We start from the raw sequence: 14,179 nt of genomic DNA on the forward strand, positions 1-14,179 counted from the left end.
CGCTTCCTAGGGAGCAAGTCTCCCCTAGAACCGAGAGGGGCTTACTTCTGAGTAAATATGTTTAGGATCGCGCTACGCCTCTGCATTGGGTTGCGTCCCCACTTCCTAATTTAAAAGGTGCCTGAGCCTCTTCCGCACTTCAGCTGCGATTCTAGGCCGGATTAACCTCAGAAGAATTCATGCAGGACGCCACCGGACTTACTCTGAGTAAACGGTTACTCGGCAAGAAGCCCGACTGAACTCAGCAGGACTTTCTCCCTTCTAAAGGCGCAGGGGATGGATTTGCGTGGCGCTTAAGAGGGTCTAAAAGTGTTGAAGACCTGGGAACACGAACACCCCCCCCCCAAAAAAAAAAAAAATATAATCCTGACCTATTTACAAAGGACTGGGACCAGCCTGGTTCTTTTGGCCCTGGCCTGGGCTTCACCCGCAGGGGCGGAAAGTTCCTCGCAGGAACAGCCGGCCGCTCGCTGTTCCATAAAAAAAGAAATCCACAACCGCGGCAAATTGACTGGGGGGGAGAGAGGAGGAGGAGGAGGAAGAGAGAGCGAGAGCGAGAGAGCGAGAGAGCGAGAGAGCGAGAGAGCGAGAGAGCGAGAAAGAAAGAAAGAAAGAAAGAAAGAAAGAAAGAAAGAAAGAAAGCGTTCAGTGCTATTGCAGTGAAAGAAAAGGGAGTGGAGGAGAAAGAGAGAAAGAAAAAGTGGGGGGGGGCAGATCAATATTGTCACCCTTGATGGGGAATTTATTAATATTTGATTTCAAATCTCGTCCTGGTTTCCGACAAGTCCTGCTCCGAGGATGGCGCAGTTCGGATAGGCTGTCTCCAGCATGATTTTTTAATGACTTCCCCAGCTGCTTCTTTCCATTTTCCACCGTCAACAACCATCTGGTATCTGATTAGCACCTCAATGCTCATTTAGCATTCTCATTTAGGAAGGGGAGGAAAGTCCGGGGGGGGGGGCCCTGAAAGAGAGAGGTGCGTGTGGAAGCCACTCGAAAAATATTGCAACTTTTTTCAAGGGCTGCTCTTGGAGAGATTAGCCGAGCTTTGAGAAGCTCTCGTCTTCTTTTTTCCTCCTGAAGCAGAGGGATGGAGACCATAGCGCTCCTCCTCTCTTCTTGCCGGACAGGCTGGTGACTTTTAAAAAAAAAATCTCTTTTTTCTCCACTTGCAACAAGGATCTCGACCGAAACTCCACATAGAGAGGGGAGGGGGTGATCCCAACCGCCGGAGATAGAAACTCAATCCCTGCAGCCCCAGTTTATTTGCTGGGTCTCAGTTTTTCCGCCTCACAACCAGAGAGAAAACACCTTCCTTCCTTCCTTCCGTACCTATCGCAATATTTCCGAGTGGAGATTTACTTCCTAGTTGGGAGTACACAGACCAGTTGGACACCAGGTCTGTTTTGGGAAAGTATTGCGCAGCAATCTGTCCTATCCTCCCCTTCAGAGAGGGAAAACAACAATCTTTCTCATCATAGGAAGAGTTCATTCCCAGCTACTAAAATAGCAAGAAATTTGCAGGCAGCCCAACTGGTGTGGGCATTGTGCATAATGTTAATAATAAATATAATATAAAAATACAGATTGGCATATGAGACAGGATATTTTCCTCCCAGGATCAAGGCAAAAAATGAATAAATGTGCAAGTAAATAAGGTGCAATTCACTGGAAATTTTCATAAGCATTTAAAGAATTTTTAGCCCCTTTATCATCTGTCTTTTTAAACAATTGATTCAATGATTCAGAGATATCTGCATGTTCCTGAATTTTCAGAACAAATATATTTTTGAAATAACTTAGCATTTTGATACATTAAAAGCTATCATTCTGTGTTGGAAGGAAATCTCTCTAGATTATTCTTTCTCATTCCGTTCTATCACAGCAACACACTAGAATCAAAGTGCTCTCAAAAAGAAGCAAGAATTCACTCATAGGCCCAATGATTTCAAATCAGGCCCAGCCACTTCTCCCAGGATTAATCAGCCAAAGGTTTAGTTGATTAACCTACCAACCTAAATCAATTAATACTTGCAGTCCTACGAACATTGAAAGCCTTGTCAAGAAGCATTTTGAGCAACACCAAGACTCATTTGTCCAGGGAGAGGTCATAATTTCATTTTGTTTATTAGACAAAAATATACGATTTAGACAAGTTTTTGCTGTGGCATTATTTACAATTCGAAATCACTTTATATACAGAAAAAAAATAACACAAACACATGAGAAATCTTTACCAAAACCAATAATCCAATCGTGGTTAGAATTACACGCTCTGAAAATGGAATAAAGGAAAAGGGGAGAGTCCAGGTTGAGGAGTTGGGATATATATATTTTTGAAATGGGATTGATACCACCTTATTGCAAAAATGAGATTGGTGGGAGTCATTTAGATAGTTTCCACTTTTTTGTTTTGTCCTTTAGACCAGTCTGTGAAATTTTCTTTTCCACCAAAAAAAAAGGGGGGGAGAGAACACGCCATTTAATCAAGCAGAAGGGAGAGCTGTTAAAATTCACGATGTTCCCTCTTGCTGAGTCAAAGAGCTGTTGGAAAGAAAAGACAGAACCATCTATCAGTGAAAGCTCAGCTACGCTCGCCCATCTGCATTAGGGAACAGACTAGGAATATATATTTTTACACAATAGAAATGCAATGGTGACATTGGGGGCGGCGGGTGGGGAGGGATTCAGTTTCTTTTTAAAAAGCACACCCCAAACTTTCAAGCTAAAGTATATGGTCTGTAAGTTTATGCCACTTTGAAAAGCTTTACAAAATTGCTTGATTGTTGCTTTGATTTATGATAATGAGGGTGTGCTTGGATTAGTCTGTGTTATCCAAGCACTTTCTTTCCTTTAAGTAAATTTCAGTGAACAAGAACTCACTTGTCCCGGACAGGCTGAAAGGGAGATTTTAACTGCTGAGGTGGAGAGTCAGTTCTTGGTATGTTTTCTCTTTCTGATGAGGAAAGAAAAGAAGAAAGGGGGAGGGGAGGAAATGCCTTAGCAAAGTTTGCTTATACAGAGAGACAAACATGCAATAAAATTACCCCGCCATATCTGCAAGTTTCATGTCATGTTCCTTCCTTCTCTCCCCTCACCTCATGGTGTAATGCCGTGGCTGAGTGACTGAGCTGTGAACCAGAAAGACCCCTGTTCCAATCTGGCCTCTGCCATGAACTCAAGGTGGCCTTAGGCAAAACAGTCAGCTTCCCCTGCTCTCCATCAGCACTATAGCCCAGACCTTACAGGGTTGTTGTACGGATTGTTAAGAAAATGAACTTTGAACCGTCCAAAAGCGTAACATAAATGTTAAGTCATTACTTCTTCTTTGTTTTACTTTGTATCACCAACAATTGATAAAAGTTGATTAAAATGAGGGGGAAAGACAGGTTGGGATCCTAAGGAAATTCATGATTGTTTTGTTTCTCCCCAAGGGGGAAGTAGAGGAAGTCCCACTGAACTCACAGAATCTTACTCCTGGGTCAATATGCATTGTGTGGACTGATGTGTCTGCCCTGCCATCCCCTTTAAAGAAGTCAAAATAAATAAGGAATCAGGAAAGCTGTTGCAAAACTATGAGTAGCTCAAGGTATCAAGAGTCTTCTTGGAAGAGTCTTATATTTTATACACTAGGGACTGTGTCTCCATCACCACCCTTAGAAAGAGCAGGAGGGTTTCAAAAGCTACCTGACCATCAATAAGCTATAGCTCCAGTCAAGGCCTACAAAAGGCTTTTTGGGACCCCCTCCCTAACTGGATCAGGCTAACCGAGTTAAGTCCCAACTCCGTGGGACTTACCTTCAAGTACACAACAAACAGCCCACCCGCCAAGCATCCTTCTCCCTCCATTGTTCACGTTACCTATGTGTTTAGGGCTCGTCCTCTCTGAAGACTTTTCAGTGCTAAGAGCTGTTAACACCGAGGGGGGCTGCTGCTGAACCTGAAGGTGGTGGTTGTGGTGGGCAGCGTGGTGGTGATTAACTCCCAAAAAGGACCTCACGTTTAACAAGGAACTCTGGGTGAGAAACGCCCCATTTGTCCAGTTGTGAAATTTGCCAATCTGGCAGGTGTACAGTCCATGGCTGGGGAGGAAAGCTGGGTGCTGGAGCTGGGAAGAGGTGTGGTTAACCTGGGCGGGGGGTGAAGGAGGAGTTGGCTTGCTGAGGGCCCCATCTGGGCTGGTGGCCGTCTCTGCCAAAGACCAGATCTTGGGCTTGTTGTGAAGTGGGCCTTGTAGAGTATTTTGCCTACTGGGGCTCAGGATTCGGGTGGGATTGTCCGAGGCCTCCTTCACCAGGGACAGGGCCTCTTTGGGTTTAAGTCCTTCAGGGCCTGACAGCGTCAAGGCCTTCTCCTTCTCCAAATGCTCTTCCTCACTGCTTTGTCGTAGAAGCTCTACCTTCTCTTCCTCCTCCTCATTGCTCTGTTCCCCGTCATTCTCGTCAATCTTGTCTATGTCAATACTCTCCAGGTCAATCTCTTCATCATCTTCATTCTTCTCAGGGTCCCCCTCGTTGTCACTCCCAAAGAGGTTCCCGTCGTCTTGGTCCTTGCTCCGCGATCCCCAAGTGACCTTGTTCTCCTTCTTGAGCCTCCTCCTGGCGTTGGCAAACCAGGTGGAGACCTGCGTGAGGGTCATCTTGGTGATGATGGCCAGCATGATCTTCTCGCCTTTGGTGGGGTAGGGATTCTTGCGGTGCTCGTTCAGCCAGGCCTTTAAGGTGCTGGTGCTCTCTCGGGTTGCGTTCTTGGGTCTCCCTGGGTCCCCATACTGGAACTGTCCGTATGGATAATAACCAGGGGTGGTATGAGCAGCAAAAGTCGCAGGGTGGACCCCAGGGTTGTCCTTCAGTTCATACTGGGAGCCCTGCAACACATTCAGAGAAGCCAAAAAAGAAACAGAGAGTGAGGTCAGGTCCTCCCATTGCACAAGCCCTGCCTTTCTGTTTTAAATCGGGGAGCTTTCCCAAATGGTTTTCCAGAGGGTGGGTAGGGAGGGAGAGAGGTCTCCTTGCACCAAGCTAAAAGAATAATCAAAAAGTGCCCTCACTCCCTGATCCAGCCTCATTTTCCAAGCCTGCATCCAAGAGCCAATATTTATTGTGCTGTTAAAAATAAGCAGGCACCCTTAAAGGAGCACTGACCCACATCGAGAAAGATAATATCAGTGCATCACAGGCTTCTGGGGCATGTCTGGTGCAACAGACAGCAGGGCAGATTCCTGCCCAGCCCCAGCAGCACTTTAAAGAGGGGCTTCACAAAAGAGAAATGATGGGAACGAGAGAGGGATTGTGCTCTGAATCCCCTCTTAACACTGTACAGGCAGCGACAAGGCGCAAGCCAAGCCAAGCCAGAGTTAAGCACATTAAAGCTCACTTATTTCAGGAGGGAAGAGGCACCACACACTTCCTTCTCTCCCGTTGGAAACAGTGGGACTTTCAAATGCTAAACTTTAGTTGGCTTTTGTCCATATAGTTGAGAGTCTCATTGTGCTCTTGGTAGCATGAGAGAGAGAGAGAGAGAGAGAGAGAGAGAGAGAGAGAGAGAGAGACCTTTCTATTTGGGATATGTGTATCCCTGCCTTCCTCAATAATCCTTTCACCCTCGGAGGACAAAACACCTTTTCCCCTCCTTTTTGCAAGCCTTTAGCAGAGGTGATTTATTTTCAATCAATATACTTTTTATCATCAGCAGTAAAACACAGTGAAGTCAAATTAGCCCATCAGGTGTTTTGGTAAATAACATTTTATCTTTCTAACAACCTCATTAGGCCTCATTATTACTGCAAATTGCACACACACACACACACACACACACTTTTATGACTCCATTCCTCAAACTTCCGCAAAGTCTAGGCACCTTTTTAGAACTGAGCCCTGCTTTCTAGGAACTGCTGATGGGAGCAAAGGTTGCAAAGCAACCTATGAGTAGCATTTTTTTCCCTCCTCTCAGTCAAAAGAATTTTCTGCTTTTCATCTTATTGGTGGCCAGTCATTTAATCTGTCCTATTTTAAAGAAAAATTTAATTTTTTTTTCTGGTGACCTGCAAGGTTTTGTTTGCTTGCTTTAAATGTGTGCATACAAAAAGCCATTTGAGTGAAAAATCATGATACACTTTTGCAAAGAACTGGATTTATTTGGAGCAAGCTCACAAGAGAAAATGTAAGAGAAAAAAACAATGTATATACACCATCTGGAAAGGGCAAAATGTAATATTTAATAATAACTCTATCCGGGCATGCTTGTTACACTCCCTTTATCTCGTTGAGCGATTTTTGTTCTTGTGGCTGAAATGATAAATTTTGTATTCCCCTGTTGGGAATTCTTTTGAAGTAGCTACTTGAAAATCATTACTGCTTCCACTCTTCATTTACTGGCATAGAATAAGTGAGAATGGAGAGAGCTCGTTTTCAGCCTCTCATTTTCCTATATTATTCCAATCATTCCATATACCTTAGCATATGTTTTATTTTTATAATTTCAACTGGCAAAAAATTAATTCCATTTTTTAAAAAACAACGGATAAATAAACAAAAAACTACAACTAACCCCAGCCTATTTATTTTGTAGAGAAGTAGGGCATTTCCTTACCAAATACATTTACTTATTCTGAATAATCTTACCACAATCTGCACAAACCACAAAGAAAAACACCCCTATGTAAAACAAAAGCATGGTTTAAAAAACAAAACCATAATAGGACGAGTTTCTTGCCTTGCCTTAATTTTGATAAGGTATTTGTTTGTTATTGTTGCTGCTATGATAGCAAAATCCCTTCTGGGAATTCTGCTGAAATTACTTCTTGGAAAATCGTTACCGTTTCTCTGTTAGCATTTACATTCCGAACAGAAATATGTAAAATATGTAAAACGAAACAAATAAGTTAACCAAGTCTGCGTAAAATGCCCTTAAAATATTTTCACCACAAAAACCGAAACGACAGCAATACTAATACGCTGCTTGTTGAATTTAAAACAATATCCCCAAAATCATTTCCATAGTTTATCAATATGCCGTTCTGAAAACGCGGAGAATCCGGAGGGATTTGCAATCATGGATAAATATTGCGGAGGAGGTGAAGGGGGGGGCAGGGAGCTCAAAGGAACAACTCTACTTTTCCGCTCAAGTTCGTGGGATCGAAAGAAAAATCATACGGCGAACCCGCTAAGAAAAGAAATCTGGGAACAAGGGAGGGCAAACGCGTTCCTGTTTTGTTTGGAGAGATATTTTTTTGGGAGGGGGAGCCTCGCCGCTGTTCCGCGCCTCCTCTCTTAACCGCGCTTTAATTGCTGCAAATTAATTAAAACCTTGGAAACTTCCCGCGGCAAGCGGCTCCAGCGGCGGGTCGGGGAGGCGAAGACGCCTCCAGCCCGCGACTGCAACTGTAGAAGGAGCGCGCGAGAGAAATAACCGGCGGTCGGAGTCACCGGTGGAGCTCGTTTTGTCTCTGGATGGGGTTGGAAGCAAATAATAATGGACGGGGGGGGGGGGAGAGATCGCTGCGGCTCCTAAGGAGGCGAAAAAAGCCTGCGCAGCCCTTCGCCCTGGGAGCCCCTCGGAAGAAAAGCTCCCGGCGCGTCGCGCTCCAGCGGGCCACGAGGCAGCCCCTCCGGCCCTCCCAATCCTGCGCCCAGCAGCCGAGGGCCTTGGGGGAAGCGTTTTCCCTCCCGCGGCCCGCCCCGTCGGATGCGAACTCACCATCTGCGAGAAGAGGCTGAGGTCTGCGGTGTAGGGCAGGAAGGCGCTGTAGTTGGGCGCGCTGTAAGGCCCGGCCGCGGCGGCCGCGGCGTACATGCCCAGCACCGAGGTGACGGCGGCGGTGGAGCCGCTGCTGAGCTCCGCGCCCCCTGGACGGCCCGAAGCGGCGGCGGCGGCAGCGGCGGCAGCGGCGGCGGCCGCCAGCACCCCGGGCCGGTCGCTGCCGCCGTACACGGCCTGGCTGGCGCTGAGGTACTGCGGGTAGCCCAGCTGCGGGAAGGACATCCCGGGCGTGCAGGCGAGGAGGAGCGAGACGCACCGCCGACGGGGCGACACCGAGCCAGAAGTCGAAGCGGACGGGGCAGCGGCGCTCGGCGGGCGGGCAAGCCGGGTCTGGGACGGCGCGGGAGAGCCCGGGATGGCTGGCTGGCTGGCTCGCTAGCTAGCTGTCGACTGCGCTCCCCTGCCTGCCTGCCTCCTCTCCTTCTCCAGCTGCCGGGCGGAGAGAGGAGCCCCCGTCTGGGTATTTTTTCTTTCCGGGCTCTGCTTTCTTTTCTCGCCTTCTCGCTGGCTCTCTCAGACGGATCTTGTCATCTGCATGTGGAAGAGGAGGAGGAGGAGGAAGGAGGAGGAGGAGGAGACAGCGGCAGCGCGTGTGGATGGACTCGGTGGGGCGTCTTCCCTCAACTCTCGGCTCGCCTGTGCTCCTAAATCCCTTAGATGTGATCTGATCAACAATTGAGCTCCGACTGATGCGCCTGCCCTAAGGTCCTCGGCTGATCTTTCAGATACAATTTGAAGTTGATGCTTTGATTGGCACCCACTTGAGCGCCAAGCCCCGCCCACCCCCGTCCCGTCCTAACCCCCCTTCGGAGGAGCACGTGGTTAAGCAATCCTGCCCGGGCCACTTTGCCTTGATATGTGTGTGTGTGTACGTCTACTGTGTTTTGTGTGTGTGTGTGTGTATTTAATGTTTAGCAATGGGCTACTTTCAGGGAAAAAAACCCCGCTGCTGTATGACAACCTGTCTACACGATTTTACAGCTGTCCAACATTGGGGTTTTGCTGTTTTGCAGCCTCGGTGTGCCCCCTTCATAAAAAAAGAAAGGAAAATCAAGGGGATTGGTCTTTTCCCACCATTAGCACGGGATCCTCCTCAGCTCGGGGACTATTTGGAGAGTGAGTGGCCCAGCCAGCGAATGGGACTTTCCCCCTTTTCTTTCCTTTATCCTTTGTTTTGTAGAGGATGGACCTAGTCTGCTTACAACTTCCCCGTAATTTTCCCCATGTGCATGTGTGTGCGTGCGTGCGTGTGTGTATATTTGTGTGTTCTTTAATTACAGCAACCTGCACAAACACCACACACGCTCGGAACCACTCCAGATCTCGCTCCACCATCTCTTTGTGTCAGCTTAGGCTTCACAAATAGACGCATATTAAGAAATATTCACAATATATGCACACCCTCCTAAGACAATTAAGGTCTCCCTTCCGAGTTCTCATCAAATAAAACTTTTTAAAGTCCTTTTGATCTTCCCAAGTGTGTGTGTGTGGGGGGTGGAAGATTCTGTTAGCAGCCCCCACTCTTCCTTTTTTGTTTTTGTTTTAGTTTTAAGTGGGGGTGATTATAAGGCAATTCATGCCCTGGATTTTGCTGTGGCTCTTTGTAAAGGAGCGCAGGCAAGTGCGCCCATATTTAGACGATCCTCTGGGGGGTTATAAAGCAATATCTCTGAAAATGCAACTGAGTTTTGAAACACACCCTGAGATGTTGATTTCGGATGAGCAGGTCAGGCCATTTCTTCGTCTCAGGGCGCGCTGCTGCCGCTTGTCCGGCCACGGCGTGAACTTGCTACGGCTCAGCTCCGGTTTGAAGGCTCCCCTGATTCCCCTTTCTCTGGCGGTCGCCAGGCGTGCCTTCCAGGACAGTTCCTTCTGGTCGTCTTGGCGCTCTTTCTCCGACGGTTGGAGCCTAACCGGCATGGCTGGCCGCGCACGCCGCGCTTGGAGAGGCTTCCTTGCGCCTCCCGGGTTAGGGTGAAAGGAGACCCCGCGAGGCGCCGCCCACCCTTCGCCTGCAGGTCGTTTAACCAACGTCTAGTTGTTCAAAAAGCACAATAACCACCCCAGCCCATCAAGTAGCAGAGGAAGAACTACGGCCCACGTTTGCTCGGACGTAATTCCCGTTCAATTCGCCAGACTTGCAATTCTTTTGAGCGTCGGTTTTCCAGCCCTCGAGAAGTAGCAAGAAAGCACGCTCACTCACTTCTCTTAGATTTTAAATGCCGTGAAGCTCAACGAACGCTGCACCCATGATATATTTGTGACTCTATGCTCCGCCTTTCAGACCTCTGAGGGGCTCCCATGGCGGCTTACATCCATAAAAGCACGCCGATATAAATTCAAAATATAAAATGACAACACAGAGCAGCCTTCTCTGCACTGTCAGATTTACTTCTGGTGATGAAACTGGTTTCATTACCCTCCCCAAACAAACAAAAAGTGTTAACAATATACTGGGATATTGACAATAGTTTTGTCTTCTTGGGTAATTTAATTAATATTTCAGATGCTGCGTTTTCTTCCTCACCATCCTCTTTTGCCATCCTATATGTATTCCAAACACCAGCCATTCTTTTGTGGGCAATCCTTGGCCTCTCAGGTCCTGTTCAGACGTTACCTAACCCCGCCCCCCAGCCAGTTTACATTGTACACCTAACAATGCAAAGTGTGAATGCAACAAACGGGTGTAGCGAAACACGTGGATCATACGGGTATATTTGTCAGGAAGCAGGATAGACTGTTTGCCATGACGCGGGGGCTTCTAAGAACAAAACCAAACGCAGCGCATTTTCTTAGTCCTGCTGTCCTCCATTCTCACGACCTTTCCCCCCTTACGAATTTGCTGGAACCTCCCCCCGCCCCACCTCCTTCATCCAGGGACCCTGATCTCTCAACTGTCAGAATCCATTGGGAGAAAGAAAGAAAAGTCTGGAGGCAGCCACCGCGAAACTCTTCCCGGTCTCGCTCATTTCAGTGGATTTGCTCCACTTCCTCTCAAGGAAATAAATGCGAATTAAACGTGGCTGGATCGTTGGTATTATTAATTATTATTATTATTATTATTATTATTATTATTATTATTATTAACGAGAACCAGCAAATTCCCATTACAGATGAAACGCTCCGATGGGGAGATGGACGCGTATGCTGAACTCCCATTAAATTCAATGGAGCTTTTAAAAAGTTCCATGAAGCATCCGGAGCCGTTGTAAGCGTGACATTAAGGTGCCCTGGATTTGCCAACCGAAGATTTTTAGCTCTTGATGCGGAGTGAATCCAGTTTGGACATACAAATCGATTCTTAATCCCCCCCCCTCCTCCAAACTCCGCGCGCACACAGACACACTCCCCTACTGCAAAGATGGCCCGATCCCCCGAGGACAACTTGACCACGCTCCTGTGACGTGCTAGTATAAATCGGGACTGTAGCGGGGGCGGCACACCTGGATTGGTGGGGGGGGGAGCGAGAAAATAAAAGGAAGTTTCAAGGTTCGAGAGAGGGAGGGAGGGGACTATATTTCTCTCACCCGGAAAATTCTCTCCGGGTAACGGATGAGAGAGGCGAGGAGGCGGCGGCCAGCGAATAGGGGGCTCGATCCATGCCAAGGGGCGCGCGGAGCAGCCGGATCCTGGGCGCGCGGATTCGGAAAGGAGGGTCGGTGCTAAGTCCAGCGGGGTTCGCTCTCTTGGCGAGCGCCCGCTTCTGTCTGTGCCCCCCATCGAAATGAATGGGGATTTTTTTTAGCTTTTCGCCGGAGCTCCTCTCAAAACCACTACCCGGGCATCTCCCTCAAATGAAGAAATCTCGAATTATGAGAATGGAGAGGTAGCCATGACGCACAGAAAGAAAAGACGGTTCTGCTGTGGACTTAAGGGACCTGTCCAATTATTTGGTTCAACCCCCCGGGTTCACACAGCTTGCCACCAACAAATAACTAAAACAAAACGAATTAAGAAATGTCTTTCCGGCAAGGGTTCGATAAACCATGTAAATCCAGGCCTAGGGGTCGCTGCTTGGTCGAATTTTACCTAAGCAGGGGGAGTCCTAGGAATGACTAGAAGGTGTCTGGCGGGACTGATGTGCGCAGAGGATTGTTTTATGACACCCATTTTGCTAAATTAAAAAATAAAATAAAACCCACGCGGCGATTCTGATCTCCTCCAGATGTTTTGCAGAGCGGCTGCTCCACCGCAGGGAGCCCTGCTTTGCCGAGGACGGCGGAAGACGCCAGCCAAGATTGAGCAGGCAGTTGTGATAACCTGCTGCCGGCGTGGAGGGCTGGAGGTGGCAGTGATAAACCGCTGGGAAAGGGAGGGGTGTGTGGAAGCTTGCAGAGGCGGGTGGCGATGAGGGTGTGTGTGGCAGCGATGGCGAAAGGGACACCATCCCCAGCAGGGACTGGGATGGGAGAGGAAAAGGAAGCGCGCCTGCCTTGCCATTCCCAATCCGCCCCCCCCGCCCTATTTTCACGGCAGGCAACACGCGGGTGATTTGTGGGCTGAGCACTTCCAGGCTGGAACTAAGTCTGGCTCGTGAAAACCTAAAGCATCATCCAGCCTAATGGAAGTCAGTATTGGTTTCAGTAGCAGAGTTAAGCCCATGCGCCTTCTCCGCACTGCTAAAACCAATGGAGCCAGAAGCGCCTCTGGTATTGAGTTTTCTCTTTTGGGCCTGGGGACCCCGCGCGCGGTATTTTTTTCTAGATATATTTTCCTCCTGATTTTATTTTATTATTATTATTATTATTATTATTATTATTATTATTATTATTATTATCATCATTATCCCATGGAGGTGACGATTTTGCGAAATTCGCCCCACCCCTCCAGAAAGTCTCTGAGTCTAGTTAAGTCTAATTTATTTGTTAAAGAAAGGAACACACACATTTCCAAAGTGTCCTTAGAATTCCAATAATTTTTATATGGTATGGGAGGCTAGGTGTATACGCATGTACTTTTTACGTTTTTACATTCACCTTAGTACACCTACAACTTATTATTATTATAAACTAATTCTCTCTTTCCCCACCCCCGAAAATAAGGTTTTAAGTTTTATCAGCGGAAGCCTGATCTAATGAACGTTGAGGATCATCTCCTTCAACAAAAATCCTTCCAAAGTTCAGTCGAAGAGGTATAAACCTGGCCTCAATTCACTCTGGATCATGCCCCAAATCTGGGCACTACAGGGAACAGCAGAGAGAATGGCTGGTTTTCCAGTTTTATTAGAAATTGAGTCTATTCAATAGGGGTGTGTGGTGCGTCTAAGGAAACGTCATTAGGAGTGGCATCTCTTTGGATCAGAGTTCTTGTGTGGGATTTGTGGTTAGATTTAAATGTCCCTTAAGGATGCTGTTGTTGTTCTCATCATCTTCATCATCATGATAACAAGAAGGGATGCATAATAACTGATCCACCAAAAGCATTCTTAGGTCTCCATCCCGCGCGTGTGTCTACGCAGAACAACAGGCAATTTACTAGCACTTGCCCGCAGGTAAGTGTGGAGAGAAGGCTGTGGCCTTACTCTGCAAACAAAGCGCTTAACCTTCCGCTCTTGCCAGCTGAGTGCCCAAGGAAGAAATAAGATACCTCGCCTCTCCCACCGGTCTCAGCTGGGCTTTCAAAGTGTGGGTCTACTGAGCAGGATCGTGCCCGAATCTGCTGGAAGAACCCGAGCGCTCCAACTTCACTGGGGCGGTGGATCGGGCCGGGTTTATCTTCCATTTTTTTAAATGGCTCCTCGCCCTCCGCCCCCCCCCCAATTGCTGGAGATGGAGGAGGCAGAGGGAGGGGGACGGTGGCTTCCTTTTGCGTGCGCGCCCGAGCTGAGTGGAGGGCGCTTCTCATCACGCTCGGATTTATGAGGCTTGTTAAAGGCGCATTATTACTTAACACTTTCTCTTTCTCTTCCCTACCCCCACCCAACCCCAAGAAAGGGGCTGACCGCCCCACCCCCCGCACACTCACCCTTGCAGACAGCACAAGGCGTGTGTCAAACAATCCCAGGCAGACATCTCCGCCGCTATCACCCACACCCGTTTTTAATTCCCCGCGCGGGCGTCTTTCAAGCCAAACAAGGCCTTTCCTGCAAAACTTCAAGGGGTCCGATTCTTGCGCTCCATACGACGCCCGCCTCAAGGAGCTCCAACGAAGCTGGGGGGGGGCGGCGGTGTTGGTAGAACTTTCTTCCAACAGAGGGACACAGCGCGGGGAGGTGGGCGCCTGCGGAGTTTCTACGTTGGGAAATATTTTTATAACAGTAACAGGATTTTAATCCCCCCCCCTCTTCTGCCCACCCCGATCCTTTCTTGCCTAAGCCCGGATAGCCTGTAGTTCACAACCAGGAAATCTGAGAGAGGCAGAGAGAAAATAAATGTGTGTATGCACACGCACAAAACACTCTGTCTCTTCGACCCACCTT

At 48.0% G+C, this 14,179-nt stretch overlaps 1 protein-coding gene across 1 annotated transcript; it reads right to left on the reverse strand.

Moving 5' to 3' along the window:
- Positions 1-2,111: 2,111 nt before the first annotated feature.
- Positions 2,112-8,535, reverse strand: IRX1 (iroquois homeobox 1). Its single transcript, XM_082235246.1, has 4 exons — positions 7,699-8,535; positions 3,862-4,867; positions 2,884-2,956; positions 2,112-2,544 (listed from the first exon to the last, which is right to left on the reverse strand). Exons 1-4 carry the CDS (start codon positions 7,981-7,983, stop codon positions 2,514-2,516), a joined length of 1,395 nt encoding a protein of 464 aa, XP_082091372.1. The 5' UTR covers positions 7,984-8,535; the 3' UTR covers positions 2,112-2,513.
- Between the last annotated feature and the right edge of the window lie 5,644 nt (positions 8,536-14,179).

The sequence above is a fragment of the Podarcis vaucheri genome, assembly GCF_965113315.1.
Source record: "Podarcis vaucheri genome assembly, chromosome: 8".
In the NCBI taxonomy this organism is placed as follows: domain Eukaryota; kingdom Metazoa; phylum Chordata; class Lepidosauria; order Squamata; family Lacertidae; genus Podarcis; species Podarcis vaucheri.